This window comes from Hyla sarda, chromosome 6, assembly GCF_029499605.1.
Source record: "Hyla sarda isolate aHylSar1 chromosome 6, aHylSar1.hap1, whole genome shotgun sequence".
Taxonomy (NCBI): domain Eukaryota; kingdom Metazoa; phylum Chordata; class Amphibia; order Anura; family Hylidae; genus Hyla; species Hyla sarda.
In genome coordinates this window covers 221,455,860-221,481,888 of record NC_079194.1, presented here as the reverse complement: position 1 = coordinate 221,481,888, position 26,029 = coordinate 221,455,860, and the positions used below count along the sequence as shown (strand labels likewise).

The 26,029-nt window shown below is 46.6% G+C and overlaps 1 protein-coding gene across 7 annotated transcripts in view; it reads left to right on the top strand.

Moving 5' to 3' along the window:
- The window catches only part of PPFIBP2 (PPFIA binding protein 2), a 214,250-nt gene that overhangs the window by 76,623 nt on the left and 111,598 nt on the right, over positions 1 to 26,029 (top strand). For all 7 annotated transcript variants that reach the window (XM_056526592.1, XM_056526593.1, XM_056526589.1 and 4 more), the window contains one exon: positions 19,688 to 19,771. In XM_056526592.1, coding sequence (XP_056382567.1) covers positions 19,688 to 19,771 — 84 coding nt within the window. The remainder of the gene's footprint in view (positions 1 to 19,687; positions 19,772 to 26,029) is intronic.

The window sequence follows — 26,029 nt, the reverse complement described above, 5'->3', positions numbered from 1 at the left end:
GGTGGCTGCTGAAGGACGGGGGAGGGCCACCAGCCCGGCCCCTAGTGCTACTGGAGAAGACCTGTCGGAGAATGTGGGAGTATCGCCTGTGAGGGAGCGCAGTCGTGGTTCCGGGCCACGGTCTGCGGTGCATCGGGTGGATGCTGTGGACACGGCTGGGGGCCCTGGGCCCAGGAGTCTGGATGCTGCTGATGGAGCTGCTGGAGAGACAACAGCTGGCCCGATGGCTGCAGTGAGGTTGGGTGAGTGTACCACCTTCTTTGGCTCGGGTGGGGTGGAGCGGGGATTGTGGGAGGGGATTCACACTTTGTTGCGGGATGTCCAGGGCTTGTTGAGGGAGAGAGCGGGGCAGTCAGTTTCGCCCGTGGCAGTTTGGGGGCCGGCTAGTGGGGCAGGGCCTGTTGGGTGCCGCCGGTGGCTTGAGCTGGGAGCACTGGCGCGGTACAAGGGCGCCCAGTGGGTTCAGCGGGGAGCGCTGGTGCGGTAGGGGGTGCTAGTGCGGCTCCAGTTGCTGCGGTGGAGCGCGTGGGTGATGATGTGCGTATGGCAGACTCGGCGCGCGGTGCTGTGAATGTGTGTTTTGAGGGGCCGTTGGGGGCGCATTTAAAGGCGGAAGTGAGGGAGAAGATTTGGCGGGGGGAGTATGTGGAGATTTTCTCGCTGCTCCCGTTGGAGAAATTCAATCTGGATAGGGTGAAGCCGGATGAATCTAAGAAGGAGGAACGCCGGCGGTATCGGCTGATACTGCGGACGTTCGCTAATTGGCTGCAGGCGTTTGCTATTTTAGCGAGTGTGATAGGTGAGAAGGCGCCGGAGAATTGCTCTGGTTTGTTTTGTTACTTAGATTCGGTGGGGGAGGCTTACCGGGTGTACGGAGGCACTGCTTGGCTACATTATAACGAGCAGTTCCGTCAGAGGAAGGTTGTTAGGCCGTCGTTGAAGTGGGATCACAAGGATATCAGCTTGTGGATGCGGTTGATGGCGGCGCCTAAGGCTGGGGGGGGGGTCAGCAGCCCTTTCGGGAGGGGGCCGGTTGTTCGGGATCAGGGTCCGGGTGGCAGGCGGGGGGAGCAAAAGGCTATTGCTGGCAGTTCAACGAGGGACAATGTAAGTTCTGCAGCCACTGTCGCTTCAAGCATGAGTGCTCCGGTTGCGGGGGCGCCCACGCCTTGTCCAGGTGTTTAAGGAAGGGCAAGGGAACAGGGGGTTATGCTAAGCACAAGAGGGGCGACCCCGGTGATGGTGGCAAGGATGCGGCCGTTTCTCGACCGCTATCCAAATAGGTTGTTGGCTGCGGGGTTTGAATTTGGGTTTGGGATTCCTTGTGAGTCGGCGCAGCCGGTGGGTTTAGTCAGGAATCTGGCGTCGGCGTTGAAGCAGCCGGGGGTGGTTTTGGAGAAGTTGATGAAGGAGGTGCACTTGGGGCACATGGCGGGCCCGTTTTCGGTTTTGCCTTTGGAGGATTTGTGGATGTCTCAGCTGGGTTTGGTTCCTAAGAAGGAACCAAATAAGTTTCAGCTTATTCATCATCTGTCCCACCCGGCGGGGGGGTCGGTTAATGATGGGATTGACCCGGAATTGTGTGCGGTGACATACATGTCTTTTGATAAGGCGATGGAGTGGGTGCATAGGTATGGGGCTGGGGCGTTGTTAGCCAAAACGGATGTGGAGGCAGCGTTCCGGTTGCTCCCGGTTCATCCCCAGAGTTTTTACTTGTTGGGTTGCTGTTTGGAGGGTCAGTTTTTTGTGGATAAGTGTTTGCCCATGGGATGCTCCATCTCGTGTGCTTATTTTGAGTTTTTTAGTACGTTCCTGAAGTGGGTGGTGTGAAAGGAGTCGCAGGTGGACTCTGTTCTGCACTACCTAGACGATTTTCTGTTCATTGGCCCTAAGGGCTCGGCTTTGTGTGCAGTGTTGTTGCAGACTATGGCTGGCGGGTTATTTTGGGGTGCCGCTTGCGGAGGCCAAGACTGAAGGGCCGGCGGCTGAGTTAAAGTTTTTGGGAAGGCGATGGAGTGTCGCTTGCCGGCGGATAAGTTATGTGAACTTAAAGGGGCGGTTGAAGAAGTTGCAGTTGAGGGAGTTGCAGTCTCTTTTGGAGCATTTGAATTTTGCCTGCTGCATCATGCCGATGGGCATGGTGTTTTGTAGGCGGTTGGCGGCGGCCTCAGGGGGGTTGCGATAGCCGCATCATTATGTGTGTTTATTCACGGACGTGCGGGAGGATTTTAAAGTGTGGGGCGGTTTTTGGAGGTGTATAATGGAAGGACTATGGTTATGGAGCGACAGGTTTTTAATGCGGAGTTGGAGCTTTTTACGGATGCGTCTGGCAGCTGTGGTTTTGGTGTGTTTTTCCAGGGCAGTTGGTGTGCGGTGGAGTGGCCAGAGTGGTGGCGAGGTCAGGGTTGGGTGCGCAACTTGGCACTCCTGGAATTGTTTCCTCTGGTGTTGGCGGTTGAGATTTGGGGCGATCGGCTGCGGAATCACAAAGTCTGCTTTAGATGTGATAACCTTGGGGTGGTTAATTCTCAGACGGCGCACTCACCTCCTGTGCTGCGGTTATTGCGTCATTTGGTTTTGCGCTGTCTTGAGCTGAATGTTTCAGTTTGTCGATGTGCATGTGCCTGGGGTGGATAACACTATTGCTGATGCTCTTTCTCGCTTTCAGTGGGAGCGGTTTCGGGAGTTGGCGCCGGAAGCAGACGCCCAGGGGTTTCCTTGCCCAGCATAGATGTGGACGCTGGTTTGAGTGTGGCTATGGGTTTGGTCTGGCGTTCAATTAGTGAGTCTACCTGGAATTCTTATAGTGCTGCGTGGCGTGTGTGGGAATCGGTGGTGCGTGCGGTGGGTGGAGTTGGAGTGCAGGATGATTGAGCGGTGGTGTTGCTGTTTTTTGTTGGCCGTTTGGGGATGGAGTGTCGCCGTCGGGCTTGTCCAGGCGACTGGCGGTGATTGCATTTTGGTTTAAGTTGAGGGGTCTTCCGGATGTTTCAAAGTCTTTCCTGGTGCGACAAGTTGCGCAGGGTTTTAGAAAGGGGGCCGGGAAGCGGGATTCCCAGCGCCCGGTGTCTTATCCGTTGTTGTTAAGAGTGGGTGGGGTGTTGGGATCGGTGTGTGTTTGGGGGTATGAGGGGGTTTTGTTTAGGGCCGCTTTCTCACTGGCTTTCTTTGGTGCGTTTAGGGTGGGGGAATTGGTGTCTCCTAGTAAGCTGGTGGCTGGTGGTTTGCATTGGTCGGATGTGAGAGTGGTGGAGTCTGTCTTTGAGTGCCAGTTGCGGCGCTCTAAGACGGATCAGGTGGGCAGAGGGGTGGTGGCGCGCATGGCAGCTTTGAATGGGTCGGCTATGTGTCCGGTTAGAGCGTTCCTGGATTTCGCCGCTGTGCGGCCGTGCTGCGGGGACTCGTTGCTGGTTCATAGTAATGGGGAGTGGTTGTCCAGATTTCAGTTTATTCAAGTGTTTAGGAGGTGTTTGGCTGCGCTGGGGGAGGAGTCCGGGGTTTTCAGTTCCCATTCATTTAGGATTGTCGCGGCTACGGAGGCTTCCCGGTGGGGATTGGGTCTGGACGTAGTTAAGAAGATAGGTAGATGGGAATCCGACCGCTTTAAACTGTATGTGCGACCTCATTTGTTGTGATGGGGAGGGTGGAGTTGTGTTGGTTATTTTGTGTCTTTTTTCTTTTCTTTTGTCTTTTAGGTGATGCCCCTTGTTTGATATGGATCGTGGGACATTCATATGTGCAGAGAGGTAGCAGGCGGGCTGCTGTCCGCCCGTAGGGGAGGCAGTTGGGGTTCTCCAGATCGGAAGTGCAGGTCAGGTGGATGGGTAGAGGGGGCTTGTTGTGGCCGGGGCTTCTTCCTTTTCTGCAATCTTTTGTGGAACTGGACAGGGCTCCGGATGTTCTCGTTATACTTGCAGGTGGGAATGACTTTGGATTGCGGACGTCTAGGTCCCTTATGAGGGATATCAAGTTGGATCTCCTGCGCTTGTGATCGCAGTTCCCGGAGATGCTGATTGTTTGGCCCAACATTGTGGCGCGTTTGGTGTGGCGCAATGCCCGATCTGTGAAGAGATTGAACAAGGCTAGGGCACGGGTTAATAAGGTGGTGAGTCGGTTTGTGGCGCGTAATGGGGGTTTTGTGGTGCGACATGTGGATCTTGAGGTGCCGTCTGTGGAATTCATGGATGAGAATGGGGTGCATTTGAATGAGTTTGGTGTGGGCTTTGGGCATTTAGGAGGCAGTTGAGAAAGCGGTTCGGTTGTGGGCGGGCGCGTGTAAGGTGTCACACGCGTCCGTCGTGGCAGGAGAAGGAGGGGGAAGAGGAGGTATTGAAGGAGAAGGAGGTGTGGTGATGGTGTTGTGCAGCTGGTGCGGTACCCTGCTGGGCTTGGAAAACCCCTGCGGGCATGGTCCCAAAGGGAGGAGAAGGTCTCCGAAGGTGGTGTCCTGGGGTTAAGTTTATGGACGACCCAGGGCAAAGTAAGAGATCAGAAGGTCATGTCGCCTCTAAGTCCCCCTCCTTTGTATGACGCACATGGTTTGCACTAATGTTTTCACTGTTATATTTAATGATGGTTATTTAAGTGATATTCGTTTTTTATGGTGTTATTTAATAAAATGGCCGCTGTGGCCTTTTCCACCAACAACGTTGTCTGTGTTTTGTTTAAGGGAAATGGTAAGGCAAGAAGGGGGGGTAGTAGGAAGCGGAGCTTTACGCTCCCCTAGTCATGTAAATGCATATCTGGGCAGGCGAACCACTCAGGACTATGGAAAGCTGAATAAAAACGCCTGTGAAAGATGCTATGACCATGGTATATAACATTTATCGGGATGAGGGGCGTGAAAAGTAAATCCACTACTAATCTCTCAGCGCTCTCTGTATAGCACAATTTGTTCTGTCCAAAAGTTAATCTTGGAAAAGGAAATGACACGTCTGTCACCCGGGAAAGTTTTCTTTAACATGACTTGATGCCAGAATGTAACTCAATGAGTGAGACTCACTGCAGGTGGTGGTGTCCCCACGCTGAGGTTCGCATAAGGCAAAGCTTGCAGTAATAAGTTGGCAGTAGGATATGCAGGTCTGTCCTCACTTTTTATATCTGTGTCCATCATCTTTTGTGACCAATAGACATTTGGAAAAAGGCATCAGAATTTCAATGGGATTTTTTATTTTCAAAAAAATTACACCCTAGGACCTTTATCCTCAAGACAGACTAGAGAACCCTGTAGACTAGAGAACCCTGTAATTGAAAAAACAGATATCTGCTTTATTTTCAGAAACAACTTCACATTGGGTTATGGGCTTTGTCCGGTATTGCAGTTTATGTAAATGGGACTAAATACTGCAATACTAAATGAGTCCATAAGATTGGCACTATTTCTAGAAAGAAACTGACGCTTTGTACAACATTTGAAACAATACAGTACGAAACAATAATACAGTACACACGGGATCCAATATTGTACCTACATATGCCACATGCGCAAGCTGAGGCTATGGGGGCAATTTATTAATGGTTTGGGTTAAAATTTACAGAAATCACATATTTGCACAAATTTTTAGTGTTGTACAAAAATTTTCAGCTATTAGTTTCCTTCCAAAAGCATTGATAAATTCCCCTGATGTTCATGAAATGTATTTCACACTGTGGACTATAGCCTAGATTGTTTTTTGCTGCTGCGTTTCAAGTGACATGTCACATACTGATGCATTAATTATGATTATTATACTGTAGATGGATTATTATACAATAAAATGTGCCACTTGATCAGAACACAGATTAGTCCAGTTACATGGGATATATACCATGGAAATGGAGTGTAGCAAGCAGCAAAGGTATGTCTTGGATTTCTGCTGCATATTCTGTGGTGGGTATGCCCATCATGTAAACATAAACCCTTATGGAGGTTCCATAGTATTGTTCAAGTATTATTTCCTAGAACCATTACTTCAGTAATCAGGTTACTAGGGAGGGTACATAGTTAAAAAGTTATATCCCCAGCACCCTATCTGTCTGAAATGACTGTGATCTGTTCAGAGTTGATTTGGGGGGCTGTGTTGGTGGGGGGGGGGGGGTGGACGGACGGACATATGGCAGCCATCCAACCACACCATCCCCTGTCTTTATTAATGTAATTTTGCTAATCCTATAATTTGATGCTCACTTGCTCATATACATATGTGGATCATGATATTCGAGCACCTGGATATAGGACAAGTCAGATGAATCTCCTAATGTATGCTCCTCACCAGATGTTTTAGATATAGAGCTGGTACAGGAGGGCAGGGCATTGTGAGATGAAGACAATGTCACATTGTGGACAATGGAATGAAGATTAGCAAGATGCTGAAAGCTTAGGCATAACATAAGGTGGAGCAGGACCCTTCAGTGTGCGAGATGGATGTTGGAGAAACCTTTGAATGAATAGTAGATGATGATATTTGTAATGTCCACAGAATTTGGGTGTAAGACCAAAAGTGGCCTCCTTATGTTCTGTATACGGAAGTGGGGGCCAACTCCATATGATGCCATCTGACTGTAGTGGACTAAAGCAGTGAGACCCCTCTGTCAGTGAATACCTAGATAGCCTTATCTACAACTTTCATCACACCAGCCAATGGAAAAGACTTGTCTCAAAGTGGACATCCCCCTTGAAGAACAGTTCTTGGCTTATCCATGAATTGCATCATAGTTTAAGATACTCATCTATTCAGGGGCATCTTTAAAACTTTTTTTGGCTGGTGAATTGAATGTCCGTACATACTGACACTTCTAGAGGTAAAGCAGTACTAGATAAGAAAGAATCATATTTACAGGATATGCTATATAAATAAGTAGAAAGCTCGTTGACAACACTAGTGGGCGCTGGAATGGCTGCCAGTAATGGTTGTCACCCAACATCCATGCAACAGATCAACGGAACCTTATTCCTTATATTTGAAGGGATAGACACAGGTCCTGAGGGACTCTTGTCTTTTTTTTTCAACCTTATGAACTATGCAACTAAAATGTTTGAAACGGTTGTCATAATTTACAAACTGGGAGGATTTATGGACTGTATATTTAAGGTAAAATTATAAATGGGGACATTTTCTTTATTAGAAAGGTTCCAATCTTAAATTTTAAAAAAATGAATGTGGAGTATGGTAGTATTGTCCACAAGATGGTGCTGTGCTACACATGGAATGTAAACTCTACAGGTAGAGTCCTATTTAGGATAGCTGCCTGCAGTATTAGTGTTTCATTCACTGGGATCTATTGTGTTGCTCACATTTTCCCTGCAGCATTGCAAGGCTCATGTTGCCCATTCATATGACCAAGCAATAAATGTTGCACCAAAGTCCCCATAGCAGGACCTGATCTTCATAATCTCTGATGTCCATATTACAGGAGTCCACTGATGGAACCCCTGAAAGGATCAGACAGTCTCCTCACTGATATTTCCCATAGCTTGACAGGATAGCTATGTAGATGCAGGTTAGCAGCTCACACATAAGTTCCTGTTATAGGAGTTGGAGACCCTGGAGGAGATAAGTGTGGGGTATTATAGGGCACTATAGCATATTTGTATGTTTACTGCCCTTGCCTATTTATAATATCAATATATCACATTTTCCCAGTCGATATCCATATGCTTAGAAATATTACTTATATTATCCATATAAAATGTTAAAAGTTATGGCCACTTTCGAGCATATTTTTATAATTTTTTAGAAAGTATAGCAGAAATATAGGGAGAAGCAGAAAGGATGAGGGAGTTATGAGAGAGAACAGAGAAAGAAAAGCTGTGGAGGACGTTCATGCATGCAGGGGAGGACAACAGATACAAGGCACTCTGCAGAGAAAAATCATTTAGGCAGTGTACAAATGTAGAGAGAAAATAGAGATCTAGAGCACTGTAGAGACCGTAGAAGCAAAAGTAAGCTACATTTTGTTTAATAAAGACCTATAGCGAAATATTTTTATTTTTTACATCTTATTAATTACAAAGCAAGAATAAAAAATGCTTGTTAAAGGAGTCCATAGCCAAGCCTATGGCTGTATAGAGCTTTGATCCTGAATCTGTGCACACCTTTGTTTTTATATGCTTGTCGGCAGCACCTCCAGTAGCCTGAGACATGTTGCTAACAAGTGAATGGGATGAACTTTACGGGGCTTATGTAGCAGAAAGGAAATGCCATACAACCCCCACCCCGACTTTTAAGACTAATTTGGTTAATTGAAATCATGATATTTTTCCACAGGAAGAGTCAATCAAAACAAAGTAAATATGCACAGATTCAGGCTCGGAAGCCCTATACAGGCATGGCCTTATTTTATACACCAAGAACCTGCTTTAAGTAACTTTTTATAGAATTACATGTTGTATTATACCCCAGATTCACTCACTGTTCTGCTAAGTTAAAACACACAAAGAAGCCTACTCAACACTCTTAGTAAATCAGGGGCATTGTGTACATACATAACGTATCCTGTAATGATCTTGGTTTACAACTTGTATTATACTCCAGAGCTGCATTCAGAATTCAGCCAAACTGCTTAGCTGAGCTGCTATAATACAGGGCAACTGTTAGGTTGTCTAAGGTTTCCACTCTAAGACATTGGACTTGTGAATACAGCTCTGGTGTATACTACAGGCTGTAACTCATGATCAGTTCAAAGATAAGTAATTATGCAATGCGTTTAGAAAGTTACACAACTTTTGTAGATGAATTATTTATGTAATCTGTGGCATGGTGTTCAGCAGGTAGGTATAGGCATTGGAGCCAAATCCCAATTTACCCCTGCTGTTACTCTAACCTGATCTAACATTCACCTATTCCAGTTCTGCTCCCTACTGACATTCACAGTATATAGTCTCCCTTTTCCCCATATAAGGCAGCACCATCTTCAAACAGAAAGATCTTACGTATAAGAGAGGCATGTGATTAGAAGCATATGACATAGCCTTTGTTCTTGTAGTTTGCTAGAATACTTAAAAATGCACAAAAAAAGAGACAAACAGAGAAGAACATTAGCTGTAGAGAGATCATACTGTACAGCCTCTGATAGCCTGTTGATGAATTGGGTTTTGATGTTGCGGCATCTGTTCTTCCTACTTGTGAAGCCTAAAGACGCTGGGGTATAATCCTGTGCGTGATTCTGTGGTCCTCACAGTGTAAAGGAATACTGTGCCTGGCTCGGATTTCAAATGGGCAGGCATATGTAAAGGAAACATGGTAGAAGAATTGCGGGAGAATTTCTACATTTACTTAAAGGGGAACGCTGCTCCTTGACATCTTTCCAAAGGATAGGGGATAAGATGTCTGATCGTGAGGATCCCGCCGCTGGGGACCCCCGTGATCTCCCTGCTGCACCCGGCATTCGTTTAGAGTGTCGGGTGCAGCGCCGGAGGCTCGTGGAATCACGACCACGCCCCCTCCCATAGACTTGCATTGAGGGGGCGTGGCCATGACGTCATGAGCCTCCGCCCTGCATTGCCAGTCATCAAGCACAGAGCGAATTTCGCTCCGTGTACTGGATGTCTGGGGTGCCGCAGCCCGGGGGTCCCCAGAGGCAGGACCCCAGCGATCAGACATCTTATCCCCTATCCCTTAGATAGGAGATAAGAGGTCTAGGGGCGAATTACCCTTTTAAAGAAATACTGCCGTGTAAGACAACGTATTCGACAACGTATTAGAGTCTGATCTTGGGGGACCCAACCGCTGGGATATTCTGCAATCTCCTGCCCACTGCCTAGCTCTCTAAGTACACGAACGCTGTATCTCCAGCTCTTCTATAGAAATGCATGGAGGGGGTGTGTCGGCTTTCGCTTCGTGCAGCTCCATGTATGGGAGAACTAGGGCACCATGCAGGTGTTCGCGGGGGTCCCAGCCAAGAATGAGACACTTATGGCCTATCCTTTTGAAAGGAGATACGTAGTCTTAAACTGCAGTACCCCTTTAAAAAATATTAGAAACAATGGGTCCCTGGGTAACACAATTATAGGTGATTTTTACCTAATTGTTTGTACTTTAAAGGGGTAGTCCAGTGCTGAAAAACATATCCCCTATCCTAAGGATAGGGGATAAGTTTCAGATTGCGGGGGGTCTGACCACTGGGCACCCCACGATCTCCTGTATGGGGCCCCGGCTCGCTGGCCAGGTAGCAGGTGTCGACGCTATGGCAGAGCAGGAGTTTGCCGAAGGCAGCGCTCCGGCTCTGCCTTAGAGTTGTATTGAGGGGGGTGTGTCAGCCGCCGCTTCGTGCGGTGGTCAACATGCCCCCTTCCCGGGCTGCCGGGGCCCCGTGCAGGAGATCGCAGTGGGCCCCAGCGGTCGGACCCCCCTCGATCTGAAACTTAGGATAGGGGATAAGTTTTTCAGCACTGGATATCTCCTTTAATACAGCTCTACAGTTAATATAATGCACCTGTACCATACTAAATGATACCACTGTATACTACCATAGTATACTCAAACAACATTTTCATATATTTCACACACAATACTGCCATTTATACCTAAATAAAAGTTGCTCAGCCTCTAAATAATACCAACTTTACAGTACCCTATATTTATAAATAGTGTTTCCATGCAGTGATTCTGCCATATATATCCCAAAAACAGTGCCCAACTTATATACAGTATCCAGGTAATACTTCCTTAAAAATGCTACAGAATACTGCAACATATACAGAAACTTTGAAACAATATCATCTTATACCGTTAAATCATCCTAGACATGGCTCTTAGAAATAAGGCCAACAACTTCAATCTTGGTTTCATCAGACCAGAGAATCTTCCTTCAAACTGTTTATTTCTCCTACCAAGGCCCTTGTAGCCCCGATTATTGGGTTTGGTGGGGACCTGGTTGTTTAAAACTTTTTCCATTTATAAATTATGGGTATGTAGCATGGTGGCTCAGTGCCCTGCACTGGGGTCCTGGGTTCCAATCCCACCAAGGACAACATCTGCAAAAAAAAGTTATTTCTGTGTTTGCATAGGATTCCTCTGGGTACTCTGGTTTCCTCCCACACTCCAAAACATATTGATAGCTTAAAGCTACCTATCATGTCCCAGAAAAAAAAAAGTTGTGTTACTCATTGTAACACTCACGTTTCTGAAGACAGGAACTCCGGTGTATGTGGATCCGCTGGACCTGTGTGGCAGATGACTCGGACCGTGTCAGGGAGCGGAGTCTAAGGTGCCGCTGGTCTTCACCAGAGCCTGCTGCAAAGCAGGATGGGCTTGCTGCTGCAGACGACACCCAGGTCGCAACCCCCGGCAACGGCTCGACCACACAGGCGGCTGAGGAAATGCGAAGCACAGAAGGGATGAGACAACTCGTAGTCAGGATAGCTGTAGGTCAGGGCAGGCGGCACAGTAGCGTAGTCGGGACGAAGCAGAAGTTCAGTAGGCAGGCAGCAGAGAAGCAAAGTCAAGGTCACAAGAACAGGAGATTTGGTACACGGCAAGGCAATACAAAGGAACGCTTTTTCTAGGGCACAAGGCAACAAAGATCCGGCAGAGAACTGAGGAGGGTGGAGGAATTTAACAAGACACAGGTGGTTACACTAATGAGCGTACTGGCCCTTTAAATCTTAAAGCTGCGGCGCGCGCATGCCCTAAGGGATGGGACATTCGCACCGGAGCAGAGAGGCGGAAGCAGAGGCAAGGGAAACACCCGGAGAGTGACGGACTGGGGCTCGCATGCGGGTGCGTCCCACAATGCGAGTCCCAGCCCCGTCGGCAGCAGAAGGTAAAGGGACCATGCGCTCACGGCCAGCGTGTGAGGCAAGAGCGCATAGTGTAACACTCATGTATGTTAAGTACCTCATCCTGATCATGTACATATAACTTTTATGTGTCTAGCTTCTGTATTTCTTTTAAAATCAGCTTATATTACTTCACACTGAATTTTCATCTTCTCCCAAGCAGGGGGCGTGTCCCTCTTTTGCCCTCACTGTACATGACTAAACTTCCTCCCTCACTGGGTCTCACTGAGCTGTCGGACAATCACTGCACTCGGCTCTGTAACCATTTCCTCTCTGGTTTTATGCTGCACATGTTACACAGAAAGGAAGGAGGATTACTGGAGTTTGCCTTGTGGTGGCCCACAGTGTATGACGGGACCACGGGGGGTAGAGTTATAGGTGGAGAGGCAAGATGGTATTAACCCCCGGGGAAGGTGTTATTAACCCCTAATGTTCGTGACGCCAGAGTTGTTTTTGGGTACCGGAACCACACGAATAGTATCTCCGCTATTCCAATGGCTAGGCAGTGAAAGGAGAGTCCACAACCAAGTTATGGTTTAACAGAGGCTTTACTGAGTTTAGATAGATTATATTAACTTTACAGCTAGGCCAGAATCCCAGAGAGGTGGCCAGAAACACAGAAGGACCTCGCAGCTTGCTGGGACCAATTAGACTGGTAATAGACTTTAGATAAGTATCTTGAGGCTTGACTTTAGACTGGAGTTGACTATGGGTAGTGACAGCAGACATAGACTTAATGACTTACTGGAATGACTGTAGATTTGAGGCCTTTCAGGTATTTGCTGTTCCTCAGCAGGGAGCATAAGAGCTAAGAGAGAGAGTTGTAATGGCCACCCCCTTATATAGAGGGGGGCTGAGCCAAAGCCCATTGGTCAAGCTGCGGGTCATAGGTTATGTTGGCGCCCTCTGAGTAACATGTGACAACATAAACATAACATGTGACATCTCACAGGTCCTTTAGACTGACTAAAGTAGTAGCATAAGGGTTTCCTCCTAACATTCTCCCAGCCCTCTGGTAGGGAGCACATGGTAAGTGTTTACACTGGGGTTGTTCACTGTGGCAGCCATTGTTTCTGTGATGCTTTGTCTGTGGGGTGGTGCGGTCCAAAGCCAGGATCTTAGTCGGGCAGCAGTGGGGCTGCCTGTCTACTGGGTCGTTCCCTCTGTGGCCATGGTGTCTCGTAGGCAATGGTCTCCGCCCGGCGCTACATCAGTGTTAGGTCCTGTGTATATAGTGAGCGAGGAATGTGCAGCGTATTTCCCGCTGCTGTCGTAAATTTTGCACAGCGTGAAATACGCTGCGTATACGCCAGATGGGAACGCACCCCCTCCTCATGCCATCTCCTTACTACTGGGCTGACACACTGTAACAAACCTCCTCCTCATGTAATCTCCTTACTACTGGAATCACACACTGATAACACACAGTAACACCCCTCCTCATGCCATCTTTTTACTACTAAGGTGCACATTGTAACAAATCCCCTCCCCTTGCCATCTCCTTACTACTGAGCTGGCACACTGTAACAAACACACTCCCCATCTACTTACAACTGGGGTACATGTTGCTGTCACACTTGCTCCTTCTTCTCTATGCTATGGATGGAGCTCTGCACTGAATCATTCTCCTTCTCTCACTGGAGCTGCAGAGGGGGTGTGGCTTCCTCTCAGCCAATCACAGCAGCTCACTCACTGCCCGCTCTCCTCTGCTCTCTGTGTGTTTGGAGATCCTCACACAGGGAGCGCACACTGGCTTATGAAGCCCCCGCTTTCACTTCCTGTATTCCGACTGAGACGCTGCTGTTACCACAGTCAGAAAGACCATAGTAACAGGTGTGGGACATTTTATGAGGACCTCTAGTGGCTACTTTTATAGGAGCAGTTTTCTAAGGGAAACTGTTGGGGGGGGGGATAATGAAATAGTATTATTATTATTATTATAATTATTTTCTATGGCTCTATTATTTTTAAAAATATAGTTTTGGTGATAGTGGCCCTTTAATTTAGATTGTAGCTTAAATGGGGACAGGGACTAATCTGAGAAATGACAAGCTTTGTGCAGTACTGCAGAATATGCTGGCACCATATAAAGGTTTTTTGTACCCTAAAGGCTAGGCTTCTTTCACACTGCCGTTGCCCTCTGGGTCAAAAACAGCCGTTATCGGGACAGGGTACAACGGGCAACAACGGGTCCCAATATATCTCATTTACTATTAAGGGTTCCATTGGGAGCTGTTGTTCTTTAGCGGGAGAAAAATACTTTTTCTTCTATTCTCCCCTTATTTAGTAACGGCTGCTGCACTGGCGGGTCACAACGGCAGTGTGAAGGGGCCTTATCTGTATATAGCTTTCTCACTGTTTAGTGTACCGTTGAATTACTTATTCCTAAATTTCCAGCAGGGGAAGAAAGCATTGTCCACTAGCCCTTGGCTTTACAAGAGATGACACTGAACATATGTTAGTCTGTTATTGCGTCTGTAGATAACATTCATGGCTTTATGGACCATGTCACATTTCTGCTGAACCAGGTCACCTGGTATCTTGTAAAATGTTTGTTTAGATTATCTTGTTGATTCAGTTCTGTGTGAAATAACTACATTTATTTCTTGAGAGATTTATGGAAGAACTAAAGCATAATAGACAACCTTGATTCTGAGGTATCTAAAGCTGGAGCGGCCTAAAGCCTTCAACAAAGGATATAGAGACAAACCATGAAGTGACTATTGTGCCAAGACTGGTTGGCTCCATCCCTTATAGTAGAGGGGGATGAGAATCTGTGTAGGCACTCCCTCTCAATGGGGCCATCAAAAAGGGGAGTTGGGGAATTAACCCAAGGATCATGGAAAAGAGAGAAGGACAAAACAGCACCAAGTTCTTTGGTCCTAGTGATTTAAGGGTGTAGTAATGTTAAACAACAGCAGAAGGAAATTTATATTTTATTATTTGCTATGGTGTCCTCTACATCTGTATATGCACCAACAAGTAGCAAGGGAAGTTACAAAAACTTTGCCCCTTAAAGCATATTACAGAAAAAATGATGCTTATATATGTTACTCACTAGGTCATGCAGACGCTTTATGTATCCAGCTTCTGTATTTGGCTCACAAATCCCTCTGTTTTGCTGCACACTCATTCTGACATCCACTGCTCAGTAAGGTGCATGTCCGAGGTGGGCACTGAGCCCGCCCTCCCTTCCCATGCATTCACTTTTACCCTGTGTCTACTGTGCTGTGCTGGGTCTCTTAATCCAATCACTTCAGTATATGTGTATTTATATTGCATTTTGTCTTATTTATCTATATATATAAACTTTTAATTGGGCACTGCAGAAGAGCGATACAGGTCTTCCTCCAATGAAGCTCCAAGCTGCACTGAGCCTCTGTGCTTTCTCCCAGCAAATGCTTTCTTATTCTTATAGACAGGACAGGAGTGAGCACAGAGGAGTGCTAGTCCCATCCTCACTGGACTTTGTTCCAGCCTGTACTTTAGCTGGGACAAAGATGATGTTGCAGCCGGAAATGATTATGTTCTGGATGGTATGGGGACACCTAGTGGTCTTTTTTATAAGCCATGATTTCTATAAAAAGATCATTTTTTTATGAAGTATATTAAAAAGATTAATGTTTTGACAAGATATACAACATATAAAAAGTTTTTGTATCTGGCCATTTAATCTCTAAGCCATTCTTGCACAACCATAATATTATTTACCAGCGGCGATCCAGAGACAATATACAGGCTACACAACACATGGTACCATCAGCAATGATTACCATTCATAGAGTCGTCTATAACCAATGAGCTAGTGTAAAATAGAAATGTACAGTAGTACAGTTTAAAGCACCCGGTCACAAATGATAAATCTGTAAAAGGGTCCCCCAACCTAATACTGGGGTCTTCTTATGCTGCACAAGGGCCTTTGGGTCCTCTCAGGTACCCAAGCCTGGGTATGCCTGCGACCACTGAATTTTAGATTTCATTGGATCAGCAAAGTTAGCCATGTCTAAATACCGTATTGTATTGATGGATAGACTGTTGATTTCTGGAATGCCTATGTAACCCCATTCCTCAATGGCTGGCCTCCACCATCTCACTATAAATCAACCACTGCTGTACATGAAGACACAACTTCATAACTTCTGGGAGGTGTGAAAATAAAACCATGTCGGATTGGCTGCCAACAATTCAATATCTGATAGCCATGTGAATGCAAATATCTCAGAAATGTAATAGTAGTGTGGTGACACATGTCTGTCCATACTGGGCTAGCCATTAGACGGGTTGAAAGCTACCCCATTATAGGGGATAAGCAATGCCTGGGGTATTTGTAGAATGCAGAGGAGACTTTACTCTGTAACGTATGTCATGGGAAAATCTCTCAGCGTTCACAAGCATAAAGTCCTGACCCTTGGAATGTCTTACAGGAATATGAAAATGTTAGTTAAGCACATATTTTGGTTTCTAAAAAAAGAATTCCCCCCATGATACTGTATATTTTATTTGTGTTGAGATTTTTCCAAAACTCCCAAAGAGCCAAGATTGCTTGGCTTTGAGGTTAGCGTCCTCTGGAGTCTGAGGGGCAGTAGCTATTCATTATTCCTTAGATCTACAGACTCCGCTGTAATTGAGGACTTTGTATCCATGACTGACAGGACAGTGGCTAAGCTGGGTCCTGGTCAGATAAAGATTACGTTCATCTCTTATTGGTGATTAGAGACAAGAAATGGATTATTCCTGTAGGTTTGGGCGGTATGCCGGTTGATACCGGATACCGAATTTTTTGGGCTGCACGATATGAATTTTCCCCCATACCGCAATACCGGTTGGGCCCCTCCCCCTCGGAAATGTATTATCCTCCCAGCGCAGCGCTGACCCCACATCAGGGAACTAATCATATGTTACCCACCAGCACTGTTCTGCCCCCCCCCCCCCCCAATTAATGATCAGCCCAGCGGGGTACTACTCACATATGTCAAGCACTGCCCTCCTCCTCTTTGTTGGGGGCCGCTGGTGCTGGAACTCTATACTGTACGCCAGTGGCTGTCCGGGCATGCTGGGAGTTGTAGTTTTGCAACAGCTGGAGGTCCGAGACCACTGCTGTAGGAGACCACTGCAGCCCGGGCTGGAGACCACTGCAGCCTGGGCTGCAAAAGATAAAGAAAATAAACTGTAACTCACCTACGTCGGCCACACGCTGGGGACGGGAATGTCGGACAGCCGTCAGCCTATCACCAGCCGGAGCGATGTCGGGCCCCAGTCAGTGATAGGCTGAGCCCACTGTCATGTAAGGAGCTCTGGCCAGCTTCTTAAAAGACACTACTTCTTACATAGGCTGACAGCTGTCCGACGTTCCAGTCCCCAGCGTAAGGCCGACGTACGTAAGTGAAAGTTTATTTTCTGTATCTTTTGCAGGACGGGCATAGGTTTACAGCATACAGCAGTGGTCTCCAACCTGCGGAGCTCCAGCTGTTGCATGCCCGGACAGCCACTGACGTACAGTGAGTGATCATTAATTGGGGGGGCAGAACAGTGCTGGCGGGTCACATGATTTGGGGGGGGGGAGCCGAACACCGCGTGCGGGTCACATGATTGGGGCGGGGGGGGCAGAACAGCGCTGGCGGGTCACATGATTTGGGGGGGGGGGGGGGGAAATACTGTTATATACCATGGAACCGCCGTAAGTTTAAAAAAAATACTGTGATACATATATTTGGTCATACCGCCCAGCCCTATATTCCTGTATACTAGTCAGAGTCAGACACAAGCAGATATAGCAGCTCTATAGTGTAAGGCAGGGATCATACTACGGAATATCTGGACAGAAAATGTGTCCAGAGATTCCGAGAGCACTCTATTGGACTTTGCTGTCCCCATAGATGGTAATGTATTTTGTTGGATTCGGCCAAAAGAATGAGCATGCTCTTTTTTTTTTTTTATAAATTTTTTTGTGTTTGTGGCGGAATGTTGCACTGTTAAGTGAAATCCCATTGATAGCAATAAGAGTCTGCTGCACCAGAATTTCCGACGGTCATTTCAAAGTGAAATTAAGCTCAGAAGTTCCATAATGTGAACCTAAGGGCCCATTCACAATATGTATTTTCCGAATGGAATTCCATTGCAGAAAATACGGTGTGGCAGCCTCCCATTGTTTTCAAGGGATTCTGCTGCACCATTCACTCTACAGAATTTCCATGACGGTTGTTCTGCTGTGGAAATTCCAGACCTCAGACCCCACCAAAAAAAATAACATGCTTATTCTTTTGGCGGGATCCGCTTGGAAATGTATTGCCGTCTATGGAGACTGCGCATTTCTGAGAGTTCCTATGGCCAGTTTGTTCTGCTGGCACCGGCTCTTATGACCCAGTGGAATCTTAACTTTTGCCATATCTGGACAGCATATCAAAAGCTTTTTGAAATGACAGTAACGCTTTAAAAAGGTATTCCTGTGGAAAACATTTTTATTTTATTTTTTATCAACTGGTGCCAGAAAGTTTAGCAGATTTGTAAATTACTTCTATTAAAAATCTTAATCCTTTCAGTACTTATCATTGAATTTCTTTTCTGTCTGACCATGTCAGGAACTGTCCAGAGCAAGAGCAGATCCCCACAGCAAACCTCTCCTGCTCTGGACAGTTCCTGACATGGACAGAGGTGTCAGCAGAGAGCACTGTGGTCAGACAGAAAGGAAATTTAAAAAACAAAATAACTTCCTGTGGAGCATACAGCAGCTGATAAGTACTGGAAGGATTAAGACTTTTAATCAAAGTAATTACAAATCTATTTAACTTTCTGGCACCAGTTGATTTAAAAAAAATGTATTTATATTGTTAATGTCTGAAATGTTAGTAAACCATATTTGCCTCAAGTCAGACAATGCTTGGTGGGAAGTATCTGTATGTTCATTTAGGGAGAGATTTATCGAACTGTTTCTGTCATTTTTTTGGCTGTAAAAAGGCGTAAATGTGCGCAATTTTGTGATTTTGCACAATTCTCTTGCGCCTTTTTGAAATAGACGTTTTTGGAAAAACTGACCGTGGGTTGCAGGACTGGTCAGTTGCCCATGCAGTGGACAGTATTTATTAACTGCGCCTTTGTTAAAAAAAAAAACTCAAATGTAGACCAACTTGGCTTAAAAAAAACAGACGGACCACAGTGAAAAGACTTTCAAGCATGGTGAACCACTTAGAAAGGAGTAATCCAAATTAGCTAACAACTAAGCACCGAGCAGGGTTGTGTGACAGAATAGTTTTTTGAAAAAGAGCAATACATTATTATGCTGAGCAATATATTTGGACAGATTAGTGCATACAATTTAGACATGCCAGACAAGCTAGTATTGTCATGCTGTATTACATTTCCCATTTGGCAACAGCTGGAGACACCGCCGCTATCGTATTTTCTAACAACCAGCTGGAGAGTATTCCAGCATTTGGGTTACTCCATGAGCCAAATTGCCTTAAATTGTCACTCACCTAATAAACTGGAGAGCGCAAAGTGAGACTCCAACCTTTGAGACCAGTGAACGCTGACAATGGCCTAGGGGAGACAGCTAGGCCAAAAGGCCTAAGTAATCTATATGGCTTTGTGGGGTAAAAACCAACACCACAAAAACCAACACACAGGTCTCCGGAGCACAGGCAACTCAGTCTGAGGGAAAACGAAAGTAAACTTCCAATTTGCGGCTGACAGCCTTTTGTGAGGTGAATTTAAATTGCACCAATTGCACAATATTTATTAGAGTTTGTGGGCCTTCTTGATAAATTTGGTGCACAACTGCAAAAAACAAAAAGCTTCCTCAGCCCTAATGTATTTAGACTAGCGCCACCTATGTGCACAATGAGTGAAGAGCATACGTGTCTTTTATGATGTAGCTTGTTGTAAGTTCCTTACTATTCTCTGATGACTGATAAGTGTTTTCTTTTCTCCAAGGTTAATCATACAGTTGCAAATAATGAGACATATCAAGAACGACTGACACGTCTGGAAGGCGACAAGGAGTCCCTTATTTTACAGGTAATAAAATATTAGGCAGCATATTCTAATAGTCATATTTTTCAAATCATTTTAACCCCCTTTAAGTCTTGAATTGAGTTAAAGACTCTGACAGAGTAGGAGGTTCTGTTCCAAGGTAATGATGCCAAGACAGAAGCCTCTAATATAAGACTCTAACTTGGTATAATAGATCTGACTTTCAGGTCAGTATGGTTGACAGATACTTAAAGGGGTACTCCGCCCCTGGCATCTTATCCACTATCCAAAGGATAGGGGATAAGATGTTAGATCGCCTCGCGGTCCCGCTGCTGGGGACGCTGTGATCGCCGCTGCGGCACTCCGCCATCAGTACTGCACAGAGTGAGTTCGCTCTGTGCGTAAGGATGGGCGATACAGGGGCCGGAGCAGCGTAACGTCATGGCTCCGCCCCTCATGAAATCACGGCCCGTCCCCTAAATGCAAGTCTATGGCAGGGGGCGTGATGACCGCCATGCCCCCTCCCATAGACTTGTATTGATGGGGCGGGCCGTGACGTCACGAGGGGCGGGGCCGTGACGTAACGATGCTCCGGCCCCTGTATTGCCCGTCATTACGTGCAGAGCGAACTCGCTCTGCGCAGTAATGATAGCGGGGTGCTGCAGCAGCGATCCCCGGGGTCCCCAGCAGCGGGACCCCAGTGATCTGACATCTTATCCCCTATCCTTTGGATAGGGGATAAGATGTCTAGGGGCGGAGTACCCCTTTAACTAACCACTAGACCTTGTGCAAACACCTACAACCATCTTACAAACAGGGGTACACTTTAACCCCTTAAAGGGTACTCCGCCCCTAGACATCTTATCCCCTATCCAAAGGATAGGGGATAAGATGTCAAATCACTGGGGTCCCGCCACTGGGGACCCCCGCAATATAGCAAGCAGCACTCACCTGTAACTGCTTCCAGAAACGCTGGAGGCTCTCAGGCTAATTCCTCCCGACCCCTCCCATCGTCACGCCCCTCCCACAGACTTGCATTGAGGGGGCGGGACGTGATGTCACACGGGGGCGGAGTCGTGACGTCGTGATCTACCGTCCCCGTGGTCGGGAGGAATTAGCCTGAGAGCCTCCAGCATTTCCGGAAGCAGTTACAGGTGAGTGCTGCTTGCTATATTGTTATGTAAGTTAAAGTTCAACTACCTTGTGGATCTTCAGTCATTTTATTACATGCACCTATCGTTATTGGGAAGGGTGGCGATAGGCCGGAGATTTATCTCAGCATACTAGCCCTCAGCCTGGTGTCACGAACTATAGGGTTAACATTAACCCCTCATCTACCGAAACAAAACCTCCACTACCAACACCCCCCCCAAGGGCTGTGATCTGTATTGATCATGGCATCTGAGGGGTTAATGGCACTATTGCTGATGTCCGTCATTACCGCCGGGTCCCTTGCTGCTGAAAGCAGCCGGGACTTGCCGTGCATGAAGAGAGCACCGCTCAGGTACTCGCAGCATTACTGGACTCAAATGTACTTCCTGGTGCATTAAGTACTGGACACTAGGACGTACATTTACATCCTGTGTCGTTAAGGGTATGTCCAGATGATAATCTGATGACAGTCAAAACAATCCTTTACAGAATCCTTTAAAGAAACCATAGACCTAGCACTGCTGTTTTTCATGTTGAGAATCTACAAGGGTAATTGCAGTTAGACCCATACTGGTCAGTAAGTGATGGCATGTACTAGCCACTGCAGTGGGTCCTCTTGCCTATAGGTCCTCAAAGTGTATAGCCTGATTTGTTCCTCGTACTGCTGACTGAATTGTATATTTTGGGTTTCTCTAGTTCAAGGTATATTGTAGGGCTTACTGTACAGGATCTTCTCAGGGGTGTTCTGGGGTAAATTGTGTAGGGGTCCTACACCAAATTACTTAGGTGTGACGCATCTGCGTGGTGCATCCAGGTTAGAATCCCTTGCACAGGAAAATGACTAAACCAGGACAGTAGGTCTTTCATCCAATCTTTTGTGCAATACAGTCAATGAACACTCTCCTCTAATGCTACCTATTTCGTATATCCAGACAGTGAGTGTGGTGGCCTAGTACAGGAGTCGCACCCCTGTACCATAGCTGCCCTGTCAGGCAGACTCCATTCCGTAACCCCTGGGCCTCCCCTTCACCTATATGCCCTGAATGAAACAATGTATATGTAATCCAATGCAATGTACATAATTAGTTCTATACCTTTTAAGTACTGTTGTCATGTGATTCTAACCAGGGAAGGTACCAGTGACCATGTGACCTACAGGGTGACCTATGGGGCCTCTCCAGAGTCTCCCCATATAAACCCTGGGTGGAGCTTACTCTTCTCTTAAGTGCTGAGTTGCAGTGAGGTCAAGCCTGAGTGTGTGTCTGGTGTCCTAAGAAGGCCTAAAGTCTACCACGCAGCCACGAATCCACAAGTCCACTACCCCACAAAGTCCACTCCCCCACAGGTGAAAGTCAAGACCTGGTTAGCTACAAACAGGGTGAAGTCTGTCATAGTCAGTCTGTCAAGTCAGTCAAAGTCAATCTGTCTCAAGTCAGGCCCTGCATCAAATTGTCCAAGTCCACTATAAGTCCCAGCAAGCCCTTTGGCCCCAAAGTCACTGGTCACCTCCGTGGGCCTAGCCAAGCTGTATAGACTGTTACATCTATCTGCCATTGTGCCGTAACTTGGCATCAGAGTCATTATTTGCCCCTGTGCCTGGCCCAGGATCCAGCGATATACCTTCGGGTGGTGTAGAGGTAAAACCAACTCCTGGCGTCACGAACACAAGGGGTTAATGCCATCTGCCCCTAGGGTAATTCCATCTGCTCTCATCACACCCTCACCACATGAATCTTGAGGTATAAATGTAGCTTGTGCTCTTTCTCAGATTCTGAGTCAACTCGTGCACATCTAAACTAAAAGGCTGGGACTAGCATGTGCCAGAGACTTTCTAGGCCTTTGGATTCCCTTCTAACATAGCACTTTATGGAGAGTGTGGTATTGGGAAATAACCGCTAGATGGCAGTGTTACTTACCTTGTATGTGTGACTGTGCAGCACAGTGTTACATGTGTTAGTACATGCACCACAGGGAACAAAAAGTATAATTTACATTAAAAAAAATAAACAAAAACATTAAAGAGACATAAGTTATCCCCATACCCATTGTGAGACATTACACAAGGGTAATTGCTGGGTCTGTCAGGAAATCTTAGTCCCTTGGCACAGATGGGCCCAGCTTGCAGAGTTTCCTCATTACATGGGTTAAATTGAATAAGGGACTCTACCCAAGTCTATCATAAGGGTAGAGAGTAGGCCTTACTGACCAAAGTAACTGCGCTGTAAACATCAGTCTGGGGTCCCCTCGGTGACGATAGGCCCTAGGTAACAGTATAAATTGTCCCATCTAGTGCTGGCTTGGCCTCTGGCACCACAGTGGGTCTATATCTTCTCTTGTCTAGGAAAAAAGAGCATGAAAAATGTGTGTGCAAAACTTGACTTTTTGGATCATTAGGGTTGGGAAAAAAATATCAGACAGATAAAATATTAAAGGGGTACTCCACTTCCCCAGCGTCCGGAACATTGCTGGATGCGGGCTGCGGGGGGTCGTGATGTCACGGTCACGCCCCTCATGATGTCATGCCACACACCCTCAATGCAAGTTTATGGGAGGGGGCGTGACGGACGTCACGCCCCCTCCCATAGACTTGCATTGAGAGGGTGTGGTGTGACATCACGAGGGGTGTGGCCATGACGTCACAACCTCCGCAGTCCGCACCCAGCACTCAGAAACTAAATGTTCCAGACGCATGGGCAGTGGAGTACCCCTTTAACGTTCTGTCTAGCGGCTCACATAGACTGATAGATAGTCAGGGGTCTCTGCTGGTTTAAAAACAAAGGCCTATGGCCATCTTATTGCCGAGTAAAAATAGCCTGAAATAAGAAGACAATCTCTGCCCATTTCTTCTCATGCAACCAGGAAACATTATAGGAATGTCTCTGGGTAGGCTCCAAATAGTTAATCACCGGCTTAGTCATTGAAAGCAAGGCAGCATGAAGCTGTAGCTCCGGGCTCAGCTGTCAAGTAGGCCTGACTGAGTTTGGCCATCGATCAACTCGTATAAAGAGAAATAGTTTAGATTTCAGGAAAATCACTAGAATACCTGTCACGCCTTTTCTATATGAAGTATTTGTTAACGAAAAAAATCATCATGTAACTATAAATATATGAATATTGTCCACAGTGTGCATTTTATACACTAGAGCCTGGCTACCACATTGAGAAAATAAAGTTGGGAAAGATCTTGTAGAATGAATCGCAACCACCCCATACATCGTAAATACGGTGTACCGTATTTTTCGTCATATAAGACGCTCCGGCATTTAAGACGCACCTAATTTTCTAGGATAAAAATCTAGAAGATAAAGATTCTGAACCAAATACAATGTAAAGTATAGGACAGTGATCTTCAACCTGCGGACCTTCAGATGTTGCAAAACTACAACTCCCAGCATGCCCGGACAGCCAACGGCTGTCCGGGCATGCTGGGAATTGTAGTTTTGCAACATCTGGAGGTCTGCAGGTTGAAGACCACTGGTATAGGAGGTAGTACTCACGTGTCCCCGCCGCGCCAGACCCGTCACCGCTGCCCTGGATGTTGCTGTCGCCGCGTCCCCGGGGTTTCTCCATCGCTCCGGAACGTCTCTGCTGCCCGGTATCCTCGCTCTGCATCGCCGCTATGCACGCCGCTCCTATTGGATGACGTTACGGCGTGCGCGACGACGTGATGACGACGAAGGAGAGCGCCGGCCATGCAGGGGATCCCGGCACGGAGCAGACACCGAGGAGGCAGGTAAGGTCCCTCCCGGTGTCCTGTAAGCTGTTCGATTTTACCGCGGCAGTCCAGAACAGCCCGACTGAACAGCCGGGTTAGTGTTATTTTCGCTTCAGACGCGGCGGTCAGCTTTGATCGCCGCATCTGAAGTGTTAATACAGGGTATCACTGCGATCGGTGATGTCCTGTATTAGCCGCGGGTCCCGGCGGTTGATGGCCGCAGGGACCGCCGCATAGGTGTGTGTATTCACCGTATAAGACGCACCAACTTCCCCCCCCCCCCAGTTTTGGGGAAGAAAAAGTGCATCTTATATGGTGAAAAATACGGTATATGTGAGAGATATTGGCCCTCATTTACTAAGCTAAAACCCACTAGTTTTTGTCTGTTTTTTCAAAGTTATTTTGGTGCATAGTGTCTGAGACTGTCTGAGACAGTGTGCACCAGGAAAATCCGACTAACCTGATATTGCATTGTGAAAAGCCGAAAAAGTGGCGTGGTCTGCTGTAAAGGGGGCATGGCCTGCCCAGAAAGGGGCGTGGTTTCACAGCCCGACCTATTTACTATCGAATTAACAGAAAATCCTGTGGATAAATGGCTGGAAATTTCCACCTAGAAAAAGCTGGTCAGAGAATGTTCCCGACTTGTAAATCTGACTCCTCATAGTAAATGGAGGGGAATCCTACAAGTCTGAAACAACATTTAACACTAGTAAAAACCCAACACTCTTAGTAAATGAGGCCCATTGTGGGTATTCCATGGCAGATTGGGGGGGGTTATTATGTTGGAAGTAGCTTTTAGTGTATATGGGCAGTATACAATTGTGAACTGTATTATAGTTAACAATTTAAAAGCCAAAATTGGGACAAAAAAAAAAATATGAAAGACCCCGAAAACTAGCAAGTTTGGTTGTGGATTAAAGTTCCACCTTTGTTTGCAATATTTTCCTGTCAATATCAGGCCTGTACATCTACATACAGTTACTGTTGGGGATTATTAGATACAGACATCAATATGTAGGCTCAGCTGTTAACCACGTGACTAACATATTATCCCTAAAGAAACTAATGTAGCTGTCAGGAAGTAATCGATTATTATGTAAGAAGCTAAAGACATAAGACAGATGGAAGAATATTCGCTCAATATTTTATGTGCAGCAACTCTGTAGTCAAGTTTTTATTCATGGCTGAAGGTATTCTACCAAATTTTGCATAACTAGTACTAAATACATAGGCAAATAGGTAGTTCCTCAGCTCACCTCTTCAGCCAGAGACCTGACGCACGGCACTGTGTGAACCAACACCAAGGCAATATAAGAAAGCAGGAGTCCAGCGCAGGATCTAGTACAAATAAAAGCAGATTCTTTATTCAAGCCACGAGACAGCAGGATACAAAGTAACGCGTTTCAGCCAGAGGGACCAGCCTTACCTATGAGGAA